General features: G+C 41.1%; 1 protein-coding gene across 1 annotated transcript in view; it reads right to left on the minus strand.

Annotated features, from left to right (window-relative positions):
• Positions 1-4,146, minus strand: part of PRTFDC1 (phosphoribosyl transferase domain containing 1) — a 55,219-nt gene extending 51,073 nt beyond the window's left edge. Inside the window, exon 1 of the mRNA XM_061586628.1 lies at positions 3,939-4,146. Coding sequence (XP_061442612.1) covers positions 3,939-4,004 — 66 coding nt within the window. The 5' untranslated portion in view covers positions 4,005-4,146. The remainder of the gene's footprint in view (positions 1-3,938) is intronic.
• Between the last annotated feature and the right edge of the window lie 10,786 nt (positions 4,147-14,932).

Here is a 14,932-nt window from a genome sequence, read left to right on the forward strand (position 1 = left end):
AACGACACCAGAAGATAGGAGCCTGCCTTATGCCAAGTTAGACCATTGGGTCCACCTAGCTCAGCATCGCTGACACTGATTGGCAGCGGCTCCCCAGGGTTGCAGACAGGTAGTCTCTCCCAGCCCTACCTGAAGACGCCGGGGATTGAGCCTGGGACCTCCTGCCTGGAAAACAGATCCTCTACCACTGAGCTAAGGCCTTTCCTGGACAAAAACAAATCAGGCCAAAAGAGTTTTGTGGCATCTTTAAGACTTAACACATTTATTTGGAAGGGGCTTTCTTTTGGGGACCGCAGCCCTCTGCATTGGATACAACCTGACAAAACAATTGTGTGGCACATTCACAACTAATATGCTTACTACGGCATAAGCTCTTGGGGACTATAGTCCACTTCACCAGACGAATCGGGTTCAATGCGATGAAGCGGAGTGTAGTCCACAAAAGCTTATTCCGTAATAAATGTGTTAGTCTTGAAGATGCCACAAGATCCGCTGCTGTTTTTGCTACAACAGGCTAACACATCTACCCCTCTTTAAAAAGAAAATTGAAAGGAGAGTTCAAAGTTCTCTCTTCTCAGTGCCAAGTCCTAGCAAAAAAGATGCTGGGCATGCACAGACAATCTAGCTTTCTTCAGGAATCTACTTGGGTTGCATTTGGAAGAGTGCCTTTGGCTCACTTGCACATTCCTCTTCACCTCAGGCAGAAGGCAGCAAGTGAACTGGAAGATCGCATGGGGATCACATGGATTTTCCTATGCCTGTCTTAGTATTATTACAGGAACAGGGCTTCAGGCCTTCACGCATCAGTATGTGCTCTGTCTAAATGCATCTTAAACTAGTGCTGGAACATCCAGCTTTGGCTGAGTTTCCCTTGGACAGCTTTCATAAGATGACACTGAAAGGGATCATTTCATGATCCATCTGGGCAAAAGTTCAAGGTTAAAAAGCCATTTGTCCATCCATAATTGCATGACTGTGAAAAACAATCCCACAAAAGTCTATGGGCTAGTCTGTCATGTTTCCTTCTCATTTCGGGGAACGCAAGACAAAACTCCAGGCTAGTAACTTCTGCATTGGATTGTGACAGCACAGTAACAAACCACTCCATAGAAAAATTTGCATGTGAGTTCTGCATTAGAAGTATGTAAGACTACACCCTTCGTTAGCTTTCCAAGAACAAGAACTTGGTAGAAAATGTTGCAACAACTTTGTTAAAGACAGTTGGCCGGTAAATCAAACATAGTAAAAATGGTGACATATTCACCTTACAGAGTTTTCTACCATGTTTCAAGAAATGTGAAATTCCTATATTTCTGGGAGAAAAAATGCTTTCTAGCCAGAGGACCACATTCCCTTCTGGACAACTTTTCAAGGGCCAGAGCCAAAAGTGGATGCAAAGCAGGACCAGAGAGAGATGTAAACTAAAGAGTTCCAGGGCCAAACAGAGAGGCCTGGAGGACTGCATTTGGCTCCTGGGCCTCAGGCTCTCCACCTATACTTCATGCACATATACATTTTACCTAGTAGCCTGGTTGAAGAACTAGATTTGTTCTTTCCCGGAATATACAATGACCAGGCAAACAACTACCTGGTTTGGCATGACCACAATCAAATGAGCTTGGATGAAAAGCAATAAGCAAGGATTCTCTTTAGAGGACAGGACGGATGCCATTTTCTCTAATGGTTTTAGCACAAGCACATTGTAGACAGAAATGCCATATGGGAAGGGAACAGGAACGTCATTTTAGATTCCAGAATATTCTCAGCAAAGTTCAAAGCAGTTGTGCCTAACCTGATGTTGTTGGACTACAGTTCCCATAACCCTTGCCTTGTGGAAGAAGATGATGAAGAAGAAAGCAGTGTTGTGGCTACTTTTGTATACCTCAATAATTATAACAACCGAATGAAGTTAGGCCAGTCACACTGTGTGTGTCTGGGAGCTTTAAAAAGGGCATTTGTAACTGCATAGGTCCACTCGGTTATTATACAACAACAGCTGCTCACAGTGGAAACTGATGCCTCCAATGTCAGTATGGCCAATGTTTAGGGATGATGAGAGTTGTAGTCCCAACAACATCTGGAAGGAACAACTTTAGCTACTCCTGGTTTAAGGAAATGGACAGCAATGTCATGGAGCCCTGTGTGCTTGTATACAACAGGCAAAGCAGATGTTTATTTTCTCTTTCCTTGACCCAACCAAACAGGCCCAGATAAGTCCAAGACAAGTCAGAGACAGGGATTCACGGGAGGCTCTTGGGAGAAGGGCAGATAAGAACATAAGAACATAAGAAGAGCCTGCTGGATCAGGCCAGTGGCCCATCTAGTCCAGCATCCTGTTCTCACAGTGGCCAACCAGGTGCCTGGGGGAAGCCCGCAAGCAGGACCCGAGTGCAAGAACACTCTCCCCTCCTGAGGCTTCTGGCAACTGGTTTTCAGAAGCATGCTGCCTCTGACTAGGGTGGCAGAGCACAGCCATCACGGCTAGTAGCCATTGATAGCCCTGTCCTCCATGAATTTGTCTAATCTTCTTTTAAAGCCATCCAACCTGGTGGCCATTACTGCATCTTGTGGGAGCAAATTCCATAGTTTAACTATGCGCTGAGTAAAGAAGTACTTCCTTTTGTCTGTCCTGAATCTTCCAACATTCAGCTTCTTTGAATGTCCACGAGTTCTAGTATTATGAGAGAGGGAGAAGAACTTTTCTCTATCCACGTTCTCAATGAAGCACATAAGAGTAGCCCTCCTGGATGAGACCAAAGGCCAATCTACTCTAGCATCCTGCTTCTACAGTGACCAATGAGATGCTAAGGGAAGTGCACAAGGAGGTCATGAAGACAACAGCCACTGATATTCAGAGGCATGTTGCCTCTGATCCTGGAGTATGTGAAGCCAAATCTTTAACATGGGAGGGAAGGAGGGAAGGGGGGAAGAAAGCTACATCTATTGCAGGGGTTCCCAAACTGTGGTCCATGGACCACCAGGAGTCCTCAAGCTTCACGTGGTCCATGGCATGTCCACATTAAATATTCATATTCTTTTTAAAATTGTTTTTCTACAGCTTCTTTTGTTTCTTATATTGTATTGCAGTTTGACTTCTGCAAAATGCAAATTGTAATACAATAAAATACAAGAAATCAAAGCAATACAAATACAATGAAAAAATCACAAGAGCATCCAGCACAGCACATTGCAATGGCTACAGCAGGCAGAAAAATCATTAAGTGCTCTGCCAAGGCCCTCAGCAATTTTCAAATAGTCTAGGGGGAAAAATGTTTGGGAGCCACTATTGGATTTCTATCCAAAGCCAAAGCCAAAGCCAAGGGAGCAATACTGAAGTTAAATGAGATTGTAGAATTGCAGCTGTAGAACACTCTTGTGCTAAATTAATCTAGAGTGAATAACCAACCCTTACCAAAACACATATTTCTATCCCTAATAAACACGCATCCAAAATGTATGAGTGTTAGCATTAAGGCTGCAATCCTACACATACTTACCAGTGGAAAAAATCCCACTGAAAACAGCGGGACGTTGAAATAAGCAATATTTATAATATTTCACTGTACCTGAACTCATGCATACAAGTTTACTGAGATGTAAATCTCATTGGGTTGATTGGAGTATTCACCCAGGTAAGTGTGCATACGACTGCAGTCTGGGAGTAAACCCCACTGAGCTCACTAACCCGCTTTCAGCTCAAATGTACTTTGGAGGGGGGAAGTTATCAAAACAATGCAAAAAAACAAAAACTCGGGGGAGTCACCAAAACTAGTGACAGATGGCAGGGATTGGCTACATGAAAGAAAGGGAAAGGCGGTTAATTGAACCAAGCGGATGGGCAGACTGCTTTAGCTCCAGAAGGAAGCAAGGCTTAGGATCGCGCCGGCAACAGCTGCTGCCATCCACGCGGAGGGGAGGGGGAGAGATTTTGCATTTACCACGAGCCCTCGACCGCTGCTTTTCGGCGCCTCCGCTGCGCTAGGCTTGCTGTTTAGCCCGGCCATCTTCCGAAAGGGGCTGGCCAGAGCCTTAAGAACGGGGAGGAGGAGGAAACCAAGAGAGTTGGAGGGAACGCGTGAAAGCTCAGCCCGGCCTCCTTTCCCCTTTCAGCTCGGATGTGGCGAGCTGCGCGCAAGCTTCGAGAGCCGAGCAGGAGGCGGCGGCAAAGGAGGCAAAGGAGGCGGTGCCTCGGTCGGCCTTGAGGAAAGGGAGGGGAGCAGCCCCGGCCAGAGGAAGAAAGTCCGCCTGGCTGGAGTCTCCTTCGCCGTCGCCCCACGCCGTCGCGGCTTTCGCTGGCGGCCCTCATGAATCTCGACTCGCCAAAAAAAGACCCGCAGCTCTATAGATATTATTATTTATTTAGTTAGTTAGTTGCATTTCTAAACTGCCCTATAGCTAGCAGCTCCCAGGGCGGTGTACAACATGATAAAACCACAATATTTAAAATACAGCAAGTGTGTATTGCACAGACAATATAAACATTATATAAACAAAGTGAAAGAAAACTAAAAAAATAAGATTAAAAGCTTAAATACTTTAAAATGCCTGGGTGAAGAGGTGGGTTTTTACCTGGCGCCGAAAAGATGACAGAGAAGGCGCCAGGCGTATCTCATCTGGGAGGGCATTCCATAATTCGGGAGCCACCACCGGAAAGCCCTAGATCTTGTTACTGTTCTCCGGGCCTGGGCTTGGGGCTTCTTCCATCCAGACCCAACCGCAGGGAATGCAGAGGGGATTTCATTTTTCTCACATCGCCTGCATTTGGCAGCACTTATTTAGCCTGATGAGCCAGTGTTCTCTTTGCCTTAGCCCCGGAACATGTTTCTAGTAATGCCGGCTCGGGCCTAGTAAAGTAATTAAAACAGAAGCTGAGCTCTTCCCACATGAACCAATCCTGACTTTGCCTTCGTCATCTGACATTCTCCCTGTGCCCCCTCCAAGGGAGTTGAGGAGGGTGAGGACACTAGAGTGGGACTTCTCTGGTGGCTCCCTGTTTGTGGAGTTCTCCCCCCCCCCCTGGAGGCACACCTAGTGGCATCTCTATCTGTTTTTAGGCACCAGGGAAAAACATTCACCAAGCCTCCTGATTATCTTTTAGTGGGGTGGAGTTGAGCTGGATCTGACATACTGCAGAGAGAGAGAGTGTGTATTTTACGTTGATTTATTGTTTTAAATATTTCACTTTGTAAGTCGCTTTAAATTTCGCTTTCTATAATTGGATGGTAAAACAAATTAAACCAGAACTATCATTAGAAACTAAAATGATGAAACTGATATTATCATATTTTGGACACATAATGAGAAGACATGATTCACTAGAAAAGACAGTAGTGCTGGGGAAAACAGAAGTGAGTAGAAAAAGGAAGGCCAAACAAGAGATGGATTAATTCCATAAAGGAAGCCACAGACCTTAACTTACAAGATGTGAACAGGGTGGTTCATGGCAAATACTCATGGAGGTCACTGATTCATAGGGTCGCCATAAGTCAAAATCGACTTGAAGGTGCATAACACAAGCTTCAATGACTCTGTCCTATCTATTTCTGATGTTATTGGCATAGGTGACTGACTGTTCACTGTTTCTCAGGTTCCATTTGTGGGAAAAGGTGGCAATGCATACATCCAATCCAGTCCGGCAACATCTGCAGGGGTATAAGTTGTAATTGTTGTTTTTTAATAATGTTGTAATTGCTGGGGTTTTTTTTATTGTTATTTAATTTTTGCAAATTGTATTGCCTTCATTGATGTATTTTTATGCTTGTGCCAATTTTTTTTGTAAGCCGCCTTGAAATTTCAAACCTCTAGTCAGTGTTTCCGTGGCTTCCAATCTGAATTTGTGTTCTTGGTTCATTGAGAAATTTTGTGTATCCATTTACTAGGACTGGGTGTCACACAACTATTACTTTTAAATTTTATTTATTTATTTATTTAAAATGTCTTGCATTTAATCAAAGATTCGTCCTGTTGAGTTCAGTGGGACTGATTCCTAAGTGAATGTGCATAGGATCCATAAAGAGTCTGGTAAAACTGCCATCTCCACCGACTGCTATTCTCCACTGGGCTCCAGGCCTATCCTATCCACCACCACCCCCTGGTCTTTCAAACCCTGTGAGGAAGAGTTGCAGGACAAACTGCTCTTGGGATGATGGCATCACTTGGACACACCTGCCCAAGCCTCACCTGCTGCGGCAGGAGTGATAAGAAGCCAGCAGGTTCCAGCTAGAGCCCAGAAGGTCAAGGTCCTATCCTGTAAGGTCAGCTATTGCTGGCTGCATTATAGCTACTTCCAGAAAGATCCAGCTGCCAGGCTATTTCTCAGGGATGCACCATGACTTGTTCTTGAGCTGTGAGCAGCTAGTTTCCATCCCAGATGGTTATAAGGAATTTACCACATTAAGAATTTGGTGCCTGAGTTTGTTTTCCTCTTATCTCCCCATCACTTTTTCCTTTTGTGTCATGTCTTTATAGATTGCAAACCTGAAGGCAGGGAATGTGTTGTTTTGATTGATCAGTAAGTCACTCTGGGAGCCTTCTCAACTGAAAAGCAGGGTATAATTACTTGCAAAAATAGCATATTATACATTTTATCTTTCAAATAATTTGTGAACAGAAATGGAAAAGTGTACATGTAGCTTATTATGTCACAATGTGTTATGCTTTTCTAATTATAAGGAGTCAAATTTAAATTTTTCTGGGCTGTTGAAGAGGGCAGGTTATTTGTCTAATGCATAGCTTGTTTTGAAGACCTTCCTTGAAATTTCCCTGACTCTGAAATTTATTTATGTATTTTTTTTACAACTCACTTCCTATACTCACTTTTCCAGGAGTAAAGCTGCAATGCTAATCCCACATACCTGGGAGTAAACCCTATTGAATTCAGTAGGACTTATTTTTGAGTAGACATGATTAGGATTGTGCTGTAAATCAATAGGACTTTTGAAGGATTGTGTTGTAAATCTTTCTCTCCCCCTCACCCCCATTTTAAGCAATTATGCAAGACTTATGTAGGTCCACTGCTTTTATTTGATAGGAAACTAATACTGATTTTTAAAAAAATGTTCTGCAATGACCAACTGGTTTGACAATAAACTATTATATGGGGTGTATTTTTACAAGTGTGTGTGTATGGAGTCTTTCCAACAACCCTGTGAGGTAGGGTTGGTGATTGGAAAACAAGGCAGCTCACAATAAGAAATAAATCCCTTTAAAAACCAATAACCATAAAACAAGAATAAACAGTTGCAAAACAGCTTAAAGTGGCATGATTCTAAAGTTTGGGTTGGGTGAATGAAGTTTATTTATTTTTATTTATTATTTGATTTATATCCCACCCTTCCTCTCAGTAGGAGCCCAGGGCGGCAAACAAAAGCACTAAAAACACTTTAAAAATCATAAAAACAGACTTTAAAATATATTAAAACAAAATATATTTAAAAACATTTTTAAAAGCTGTGACTCCAAAATTTATTTATGTATTTGATTTACAACAGTTATATACTGCTTTATTGTAAAAAAATCTCAAAGCAGTTTACAGAAAGAATTAAAACAATAAAATTATTGGCAAAAACAGTTAAAGACGTATTGAAAAACATTCAAATTAATAAAACCAACAATGAGTTAAAAACAGATTTAAAAACACAATAGCTTCTACATGTGTGGGTAGGCTTGCCTAAACAAAAATGATTTTAGCAGGTGCTGAAAAGAGGCGTCTGCCTAATGTCAATAGGCAAGGAGTTCCAAAGCGTAGGTGCTGCCAGTTCATTGTTGTTGTTATGTGCCTTCAAGTCAATTTTGACTTATGGCGACCATATGACTCAGTGACCTCCAATAGCATCTGTCATGAACCACCCTGTTCAGATCTGTGGCTTCCTGTATGGAATCAATCCATCTCTTGTTTGATCTTCCTCTTTTTCTGCTCCTTTCTGTTTTTCTGTATTGTCTTTTCTAGTGAATCATGTCTTCTCATTATGTGTCCAAAGTATGGTATGTGTCCAAAGTCAGAGGAAGGCAATGGTAAACCACCTCTTTTTTTTTTTTTACAATAATTTTTATTCAAATTTTCATAAAACAAACAAAACAAAATCATAAAACATTCAAAGACAAAAAACAAAACAAAACAAAAATGATTAAACAAAAAAATAAAATGTTGACTTCCCATTTGTCGCAGATCAGTTATAGGTCTACAATATATAACAATCCTGTCTCTTAAATCATATTATAAAATCACTTTCCTCCAGTAGTTATCTTAATTAATCATCAAATCTCATAGGCATTACTTTATTCTTTCCACAAAAAGTCAAAGAGAGGTTTCAATTCTTTAAGAAATATATCTATCAATTTTTCTCCAAATAAACATGTCGATTAATCCATCTCGTTAATAATAATAATAATCTTATTGTCATAACCATAGTCCAAATAAACATATTGATTAATCCATCTCATCAAATCTGTTGTCCAATAATTTCAATAGCCATTATTCCATTATCCATATTAATTCCATCTTCCATCTTCAATAGTCCTGTTAAGTCCAGTAATTTCAGTGTCCAATCTTCCATTATCAGTATTCCATAATAATCTTGCTGTCATAGCCATAGTCATATAATAAGAGTCTGATGGGAATTTCCTCTATCCCAAATATTTTCTTGCCATCGATTCTGAATAAGTTGCTGAAATATTGTTGTAAAGTCATATCTCTGTTCTTCTTTTTACAAAATGCACTGGCTCATCTCTTGAGAGTTTTTCCATTGTCACATGGCTGCAGTTAATTCCATAGATTTTCTCTATATCAAGCTCCATCACGTCATTCCAGTCCAGAAAATTATCCAAGCCATTGATAACTTTATCTCTAATATCTTTATTAATTTCTTCAGAGATAACGTTAAATTCCAAACAGTAGATTTTATTTCTAATATCCATAAACTCCAGATCTTTTTCCAATTCCACATTTGTCCCAATCTCCAGGGCTTGTATCTTCCCTTTATTTTTTCTTTTCTCATCTCTGATCTCATTCTCCTCTCTCACAGGATCCCCTATTTCTTTAAGCTCCTGCATCATTTTGCTCAGTTCAATTTTCAGCTCCTTACTGCCCTGTCACAGGGTTTGTTTCGTTATCTCAATCTCATCCATTATTTTCTGAAACATAATTACTTCCAGATTCTCAGCCACTTTCTTGATTGCCATTATTAAAACCACGAAGACAAAACAAAACAAAAATAAAGAACCACTTCTTATGTCAGCAACAATTGGGTTAATATTCCAGGCTTGATGACATCACAGTATAAACAGAGCAGCCTGCCTTATCTCTCTATGTTCAAGAATACAAAACAAATTTAGTTCCCAGCATCAAAACAGTTAGTGGCGTCGTGAAGAAGCAGATTCGTCAAAATAAAATAGACCAAAAAGAGAATAGTCACAGACAATATAATGTTCCAAAGTTCATATTTTTTATTTTTTTCTCCTCGGAATAGAAATCCCTCTTCTGTTTATATCTTTAGAATGCACTTCCAGGACAGCTTTTTGCAATAGAAACAGAGATAAGCTGTTAATTTCGTGAATAACAGAGAAGAGTTATAGCTCACCCAGAAGTTCTTTAAAGCTGATTCATTTGACAAATCTCTTTTTGCTGCAACAATTTAAACCAAGTAAAAAAAAGATAGAAAGAAGGGTGCTTGCCTGTTAGTCTGTTTTCTCTTTGAAGAAAAGATAAACGTATCGCATTAATCAGATAGAGCTTGTTCGGAAGTCCGTCTGGCATTGCTGGCTGGACCTTTTCTCATAAATTAATGAAATCCAGTCCTCCCAACAAAAACAGGCTTTTGAGGTTGATCTCTACGTTTCTCCCTGCCCGGGAGAAATTTCATCAGTCAAAAAAAAAAATGTTCTGACTGATTTATATCTGAATAAGCTTCTTCTGAGGCGGGAGCCCGTCTCAAAAGCAGGCACAAGCGAAGTCACCCTTCCTGGAAGTGCAATGGTAAACCACCTCTGAATACCTCTTACCACGAAAACCCTATGAACAGAGTATCCAAAATGCTGCCACTTTACAGGACTGATTTCTTACAAGAGCAGAACAAGTACTATGTGGCACCCATAACATGGAAAGCACAGCTTGAACTTTTTAGTTTTGGTTTTCGGTTATGAATCCTGACTGGTTGTGGGATGCTAAGTTGTCTGCCTTACTCATAGGAATCTTGTTGTGTTTGGTATGGTATTGCATTTAGGAAAGCATCACTGTATTTTTGCATTTTTTTGTTTGCATTTCATTTACCTTTAACCTCACTCCCTTATACCCATAGAAGCAACAGCAGTGGTTGCATGTGCTCAGCTCAGCCCCCTAAAACAAATTGGTGATACACCTTGTTGGTTGCATGGCAGTTCGTTTCTTGCCCAATAATGGTAAAAGAGAATGCACATATTTGAAAGTGTCGCTGCAGTTGTTGTTCCCAAGCTGCTGCCTATGAAGGTAGACCAAACCATGTGTGTTTTCTCTCTTGTCAATTATTGTTCACTGGAATTGGGTTGGCTGTTAAAATGAGCTTATAGCAGCCCACACGGAAGGTAGGAAAGGGTAGAAGATATTTTTAATTCTTACTCATTTCTCTCACCTCTCTCTGCAGTGAAGGGTCAAGTCTGTAAAGAAGTTTGGAGCAGCCACATTAAAAGGCAGGGGCAGGGCATTCCAAGCAGGGGGTTGCCAACCCTGCTTTGATATGGATATCTTTGCAGAGGATCCCCAGTCAAGCCTTACCAACAGCATAATCCAAACCATATCTACTCAGAAGTTAGTCCTATTGAGTTTTATGGGGCTTAGTCCCGTGCAGCCTTCAGAGGCATCCATCTTTACTCCTGAGTGCTCCCATCTAACATCTCCATAAAACTAGGCTCCCTTCTTCCTACAATGGCCTTCTGGTGACTGGCCTGGCCTGAGGGCACTTAAACCCTTCTTGACAGAAGCAAGTAGGCTAGATTAAATGTTCCCTACCCAGGTTCCCCAAGCAGGTGAGAAGGAATGATCTTGCCATTTCATCTGGACCTGGGAACACCCTCTTTGAGCTAAGATTTCTATCTTAATTTCCAATCAGACTTTTTGTTTGAATGGTATGCTCCAATAAACTGTGGTTGATGCTTAAAGTATCATGCTTAATGACATCACCAGGGCCTGACCCTAAAATCTCAGGGTTTGGGATGCTTCCACCTGGCAACCCTAAATTTACTAGGCTAGTAACTTGTGTAAATGCATTTACAAGGCTGTATTCACTCCCTGGTTGTTGATGTGTTCTTTTGTTGAAAGTTTGAACTGCTTTCCCTTCAATCCAAAAGTCAGGGCTTGTACATGGTAGAAAGGCTTCCATGTGCAAGCCATATGAATGAAAAAATGAACACCCAGTAACAAATCCTTAACAAATGCTCTGATTAAATGAGTTGCAAAAGAGAGCCATTTAGCTAATCCAGTCATCACACTTTTCCTGGTCTCTGTTATTTCAGGTTGCTGGTTACAGAGGAGAGGGATTGCACATGCATGTACAGCAAAAGTCTATTTATTGGGTGGGGGAGTATTTATTATATTTATCTACCACCTTTCTTGGTAAGAGTGCAAGGTGGCATACATGGTTCTTCTTTCCCCATTTTATCCTCACAAGAACCCTGTAAGTTAGGCTGAGAATAGGTGACTGGCCCAAGAGCACTCAGTGATTTTTATGGTGAGCAGGGATTTGAACCTGGGTCTCCCAGGACCTTACACTCTAACCACTACATCACACTTCCTTTAATATTAGCACTACATCGCTTTCTGCTTATCAGTGAAATAAAAAAGTGTTGGAGGAGAGGAACCTTTTCCTATGTAATGCCTTTAAAACACCCCCCCCCAAAAAAAATCATTGTAGGTTGAATGTAACATGTAGTTTGACCCTCAGACATAGTTTATCATTGCAGAGTGAATAGCACAGTGGGGAGGAGAGCCTGGCTGGGAGTCCAGAGTCTGTGAGTTCAAATCCCCGCTCATGTCTCCTGGGTGTCAAGGGCCAGCTAAAGATCACCCCCACAGTGAGTGGCTCAGGGGTTATGTGCCCTGCCACCTGTGCAGCTGTGGGCAGGCTGCATAGTCCCAAGGAGCCCAGTTGTCCCCCAGCTGGCAGTTGCAGACAAGAAAGGGGCTGGCTTGTGCAGCTGTGGCAAGCTGAGCAGGCCCTAGCCAGCTGGGGAGGACTAGCCTCAGAGGAAGGCAATGGTAAACCCCCTCTGAATACCGCTTACCATGAAAACCCTATTCATAGGGTAGCCATAAGTCGGGATCGACTTGAAGGCAGTCCATTTCCATTTCCAAGATTTGCCGCTAGTACCCATGAATAGTTAGTGGGCTGTTTTGTCCCTCCCTGCTAGCACATGGAGGAAACAAGCTGTGAACCCTGATTTAGTATTGTATCAGACCCATGGATCACAGCTTCTTTTACTCATACCAACTACAATCAGTAAGCCAGGATCAAACCTTGGCAACTGGTTATAGTTTCTTGGAAGTGAAACATACCACCATCTCCAGTTTGGAGATAACACTGACAGTGCAACTAACAAATTATTATTGTTATATATTAAATTTCTATACCGCCCCATAGCTGAAGCAATATACAATATATAATATACAATTCATATTTGATACAATTAAAAGAAAAAAACAATACATCACATTTAAAATAAGTAAACAAATCTCAACAATATATGCATAACAATAAAACAAACAGCAATTATAACAATATTGTTATTATAAAATTATTTATTTTATAATAATAAAAGTGGTTTGTTTCCTCTGCGCTACTAAATTATGGTTTACTGTAATGTGCAAAGAGTACCTGTAGAAAGTCCCAGATTCAAAAGATGTCAGAGAGTAGGGCCTGAAATCTTGGAGAATTTATATTTTTATTTATTACATTTATATGCCGACCTTCCAGATAGAATTGGGTTAGATACAACAAAGGTCTAAGGCAGCTTCATAGTTCATAATTACTGCGAATCAAGATATGACAAACAGCAATGAGAACAGATTTCCCTATAAAAACTTGACATTTGTTCTTAGTATTTCCTTCATTCTAATGAAAGGAAGAATCCTAACTAAGTATCAGTTGCGTTTATTCACTTTTGTTCCTTTTGCTATATTGATGGGGCATATGAGCCAATTGAAAAACACTGTGCATTCCAATTGCTGACAGTTCTTTCACATATAAATATAGAGCCACATTCTTAGGATTCTCTAAACGTATTTTGTCCAAATTTCCTGGAGAGAATTGAATAAGAATGTTTTCCTTGCATCTGTAGTGTGAATGTTTTTCATTATAGCAAACCCCCCCATCCCATCCCACCCCCGAAATCAGCAGTACTGGTGACCTTCATGAAAAAGTACACATCTGTTTTAAATGGAAAGAGATATGTTGATTTGATAGATGCTTCTATGTTCATCAAGTAGGGAAGAGCATCCTGTTCCATTGTGGTGCTTTAAGACTGAGGTAGCACACCACTAGTAAAGTCTAGTTTAACAGCACAATTAACAATTGGATGCCCTATGAAGGGGAAACAAAACATTGAGCAGCTGAGCTAGCATTCTGTGTGAGCCAGCAGGTTGTGGTTTGTTTCACTAACAAAAATCATGACTGGGAAGCCAAGAACAAGCTTACTGATCATGGTTTAGGACAAACAAACGAGCACCAGGTTCAGGTGTTACACTAAGCCAGCCACTCCGTTGCTTGTTTCCCTACTGGGAGAAAGGAGGAAATGTCATAATTCATATAGCTCTTGCACAAACTAATTTGCCTAACTTGTTAACAGTCAGTGTTACATATGGAGGCAGCTTTTGCATCTTCTGGCATTACTGCTGCAAGTCATTATTATTCTGGTGGCCAAGGATAGAGTAGAATCAGCATACTGTTACCAAACCCAGTTTAATAAGGCATCAACTCTGTTACCACTCACTCCCCAATTCTCCCTGCTGAAATGAAAGTAGCAACAGCCTGCCTTTCCAAAGCTGCTGACACACATTTTCACATTACACTAAACCATGGCTTAGTGATAATGTATGAACCTTGCCCCAAACTGTTTCTTTGCTGCCAACAAACCATGATCTGAAGCCATGGTTTGTTGTTGGCTTACAAACCGTCACTTGTTTTAATTATAGTTTAGCATTACATGATGTTACATCCTTAACTATCATTTCTTGGTTAAGGATGGCTCAGCGATCAGGTCTGGATCAGTACCAATACCGTTGTGTGATGGCAGTGAGACTGGCTTGGGATCCAGTAAATCGCAGGCTGGCTGAGCCCCAACACCTCCCCATTTGGGGGCTTTCAGGTGGCTCCTATCAGTGGGGATACCACGAGTGGGCCTCCCGCCTACACATTCAGCAGCTGGTACAAGGCCGGCTCAGTCAGCAGAGCGATACCACCACTCAATCCAACCCCGCCACAGCCTATGGAAAGCGGGGGGTTGGATTGCTCTGGAAAATGCACAGCCTAGAATAATGTCATTTGCAAAATAGCATTTTGCATTGTGTACAATACAGGCAATATGTGCAGCAGAGTTCGTACCTTAGTTCTCATCCACACAAAATCTTATAACAAGACCTGTTCACACTGCCATGACCTTAACACAAATATGGTTTGGAAGTGCTGTAAACCTAGACAATCTGGCAAGATGCAGAAGTTAAGATGAGTCTGACTTTGACTTCTTCACTAAAACTTGTAATACTTTAATCCTGGAATATATACCTGTTCTTTGAGCATTCTTAAACATCAAGCGGTTTGGATTTATAGATCTGCTTTAGTGACCACACATTCCAACTACTGCCCACATTTTCATCTCTGTGGAGGAAGGTTGAAGACAAACTAGGATAGATATATGTTGAAACCAAACCATAAATAGAAGGAACATGGAGCCTTGAAGTGTTAGCATC

The sequence above is a fragment of the Rhineura floridana genome, chromosome 10, assembly GCF_030035675.1.
Source record: "Rhineura floridana isolate rRhiFlo1 chromosome 10, rRhiFlo1.hap2, whole genome shotgun sequence".
In the NCBI taxonomy this organism is placed as follows: domain Eukaryota; kingdom Metazoa; phylum Chordata; class Lepidosauria; order Squamata; family Rhineuridae; genus Rhineura; species Rhineura floridana.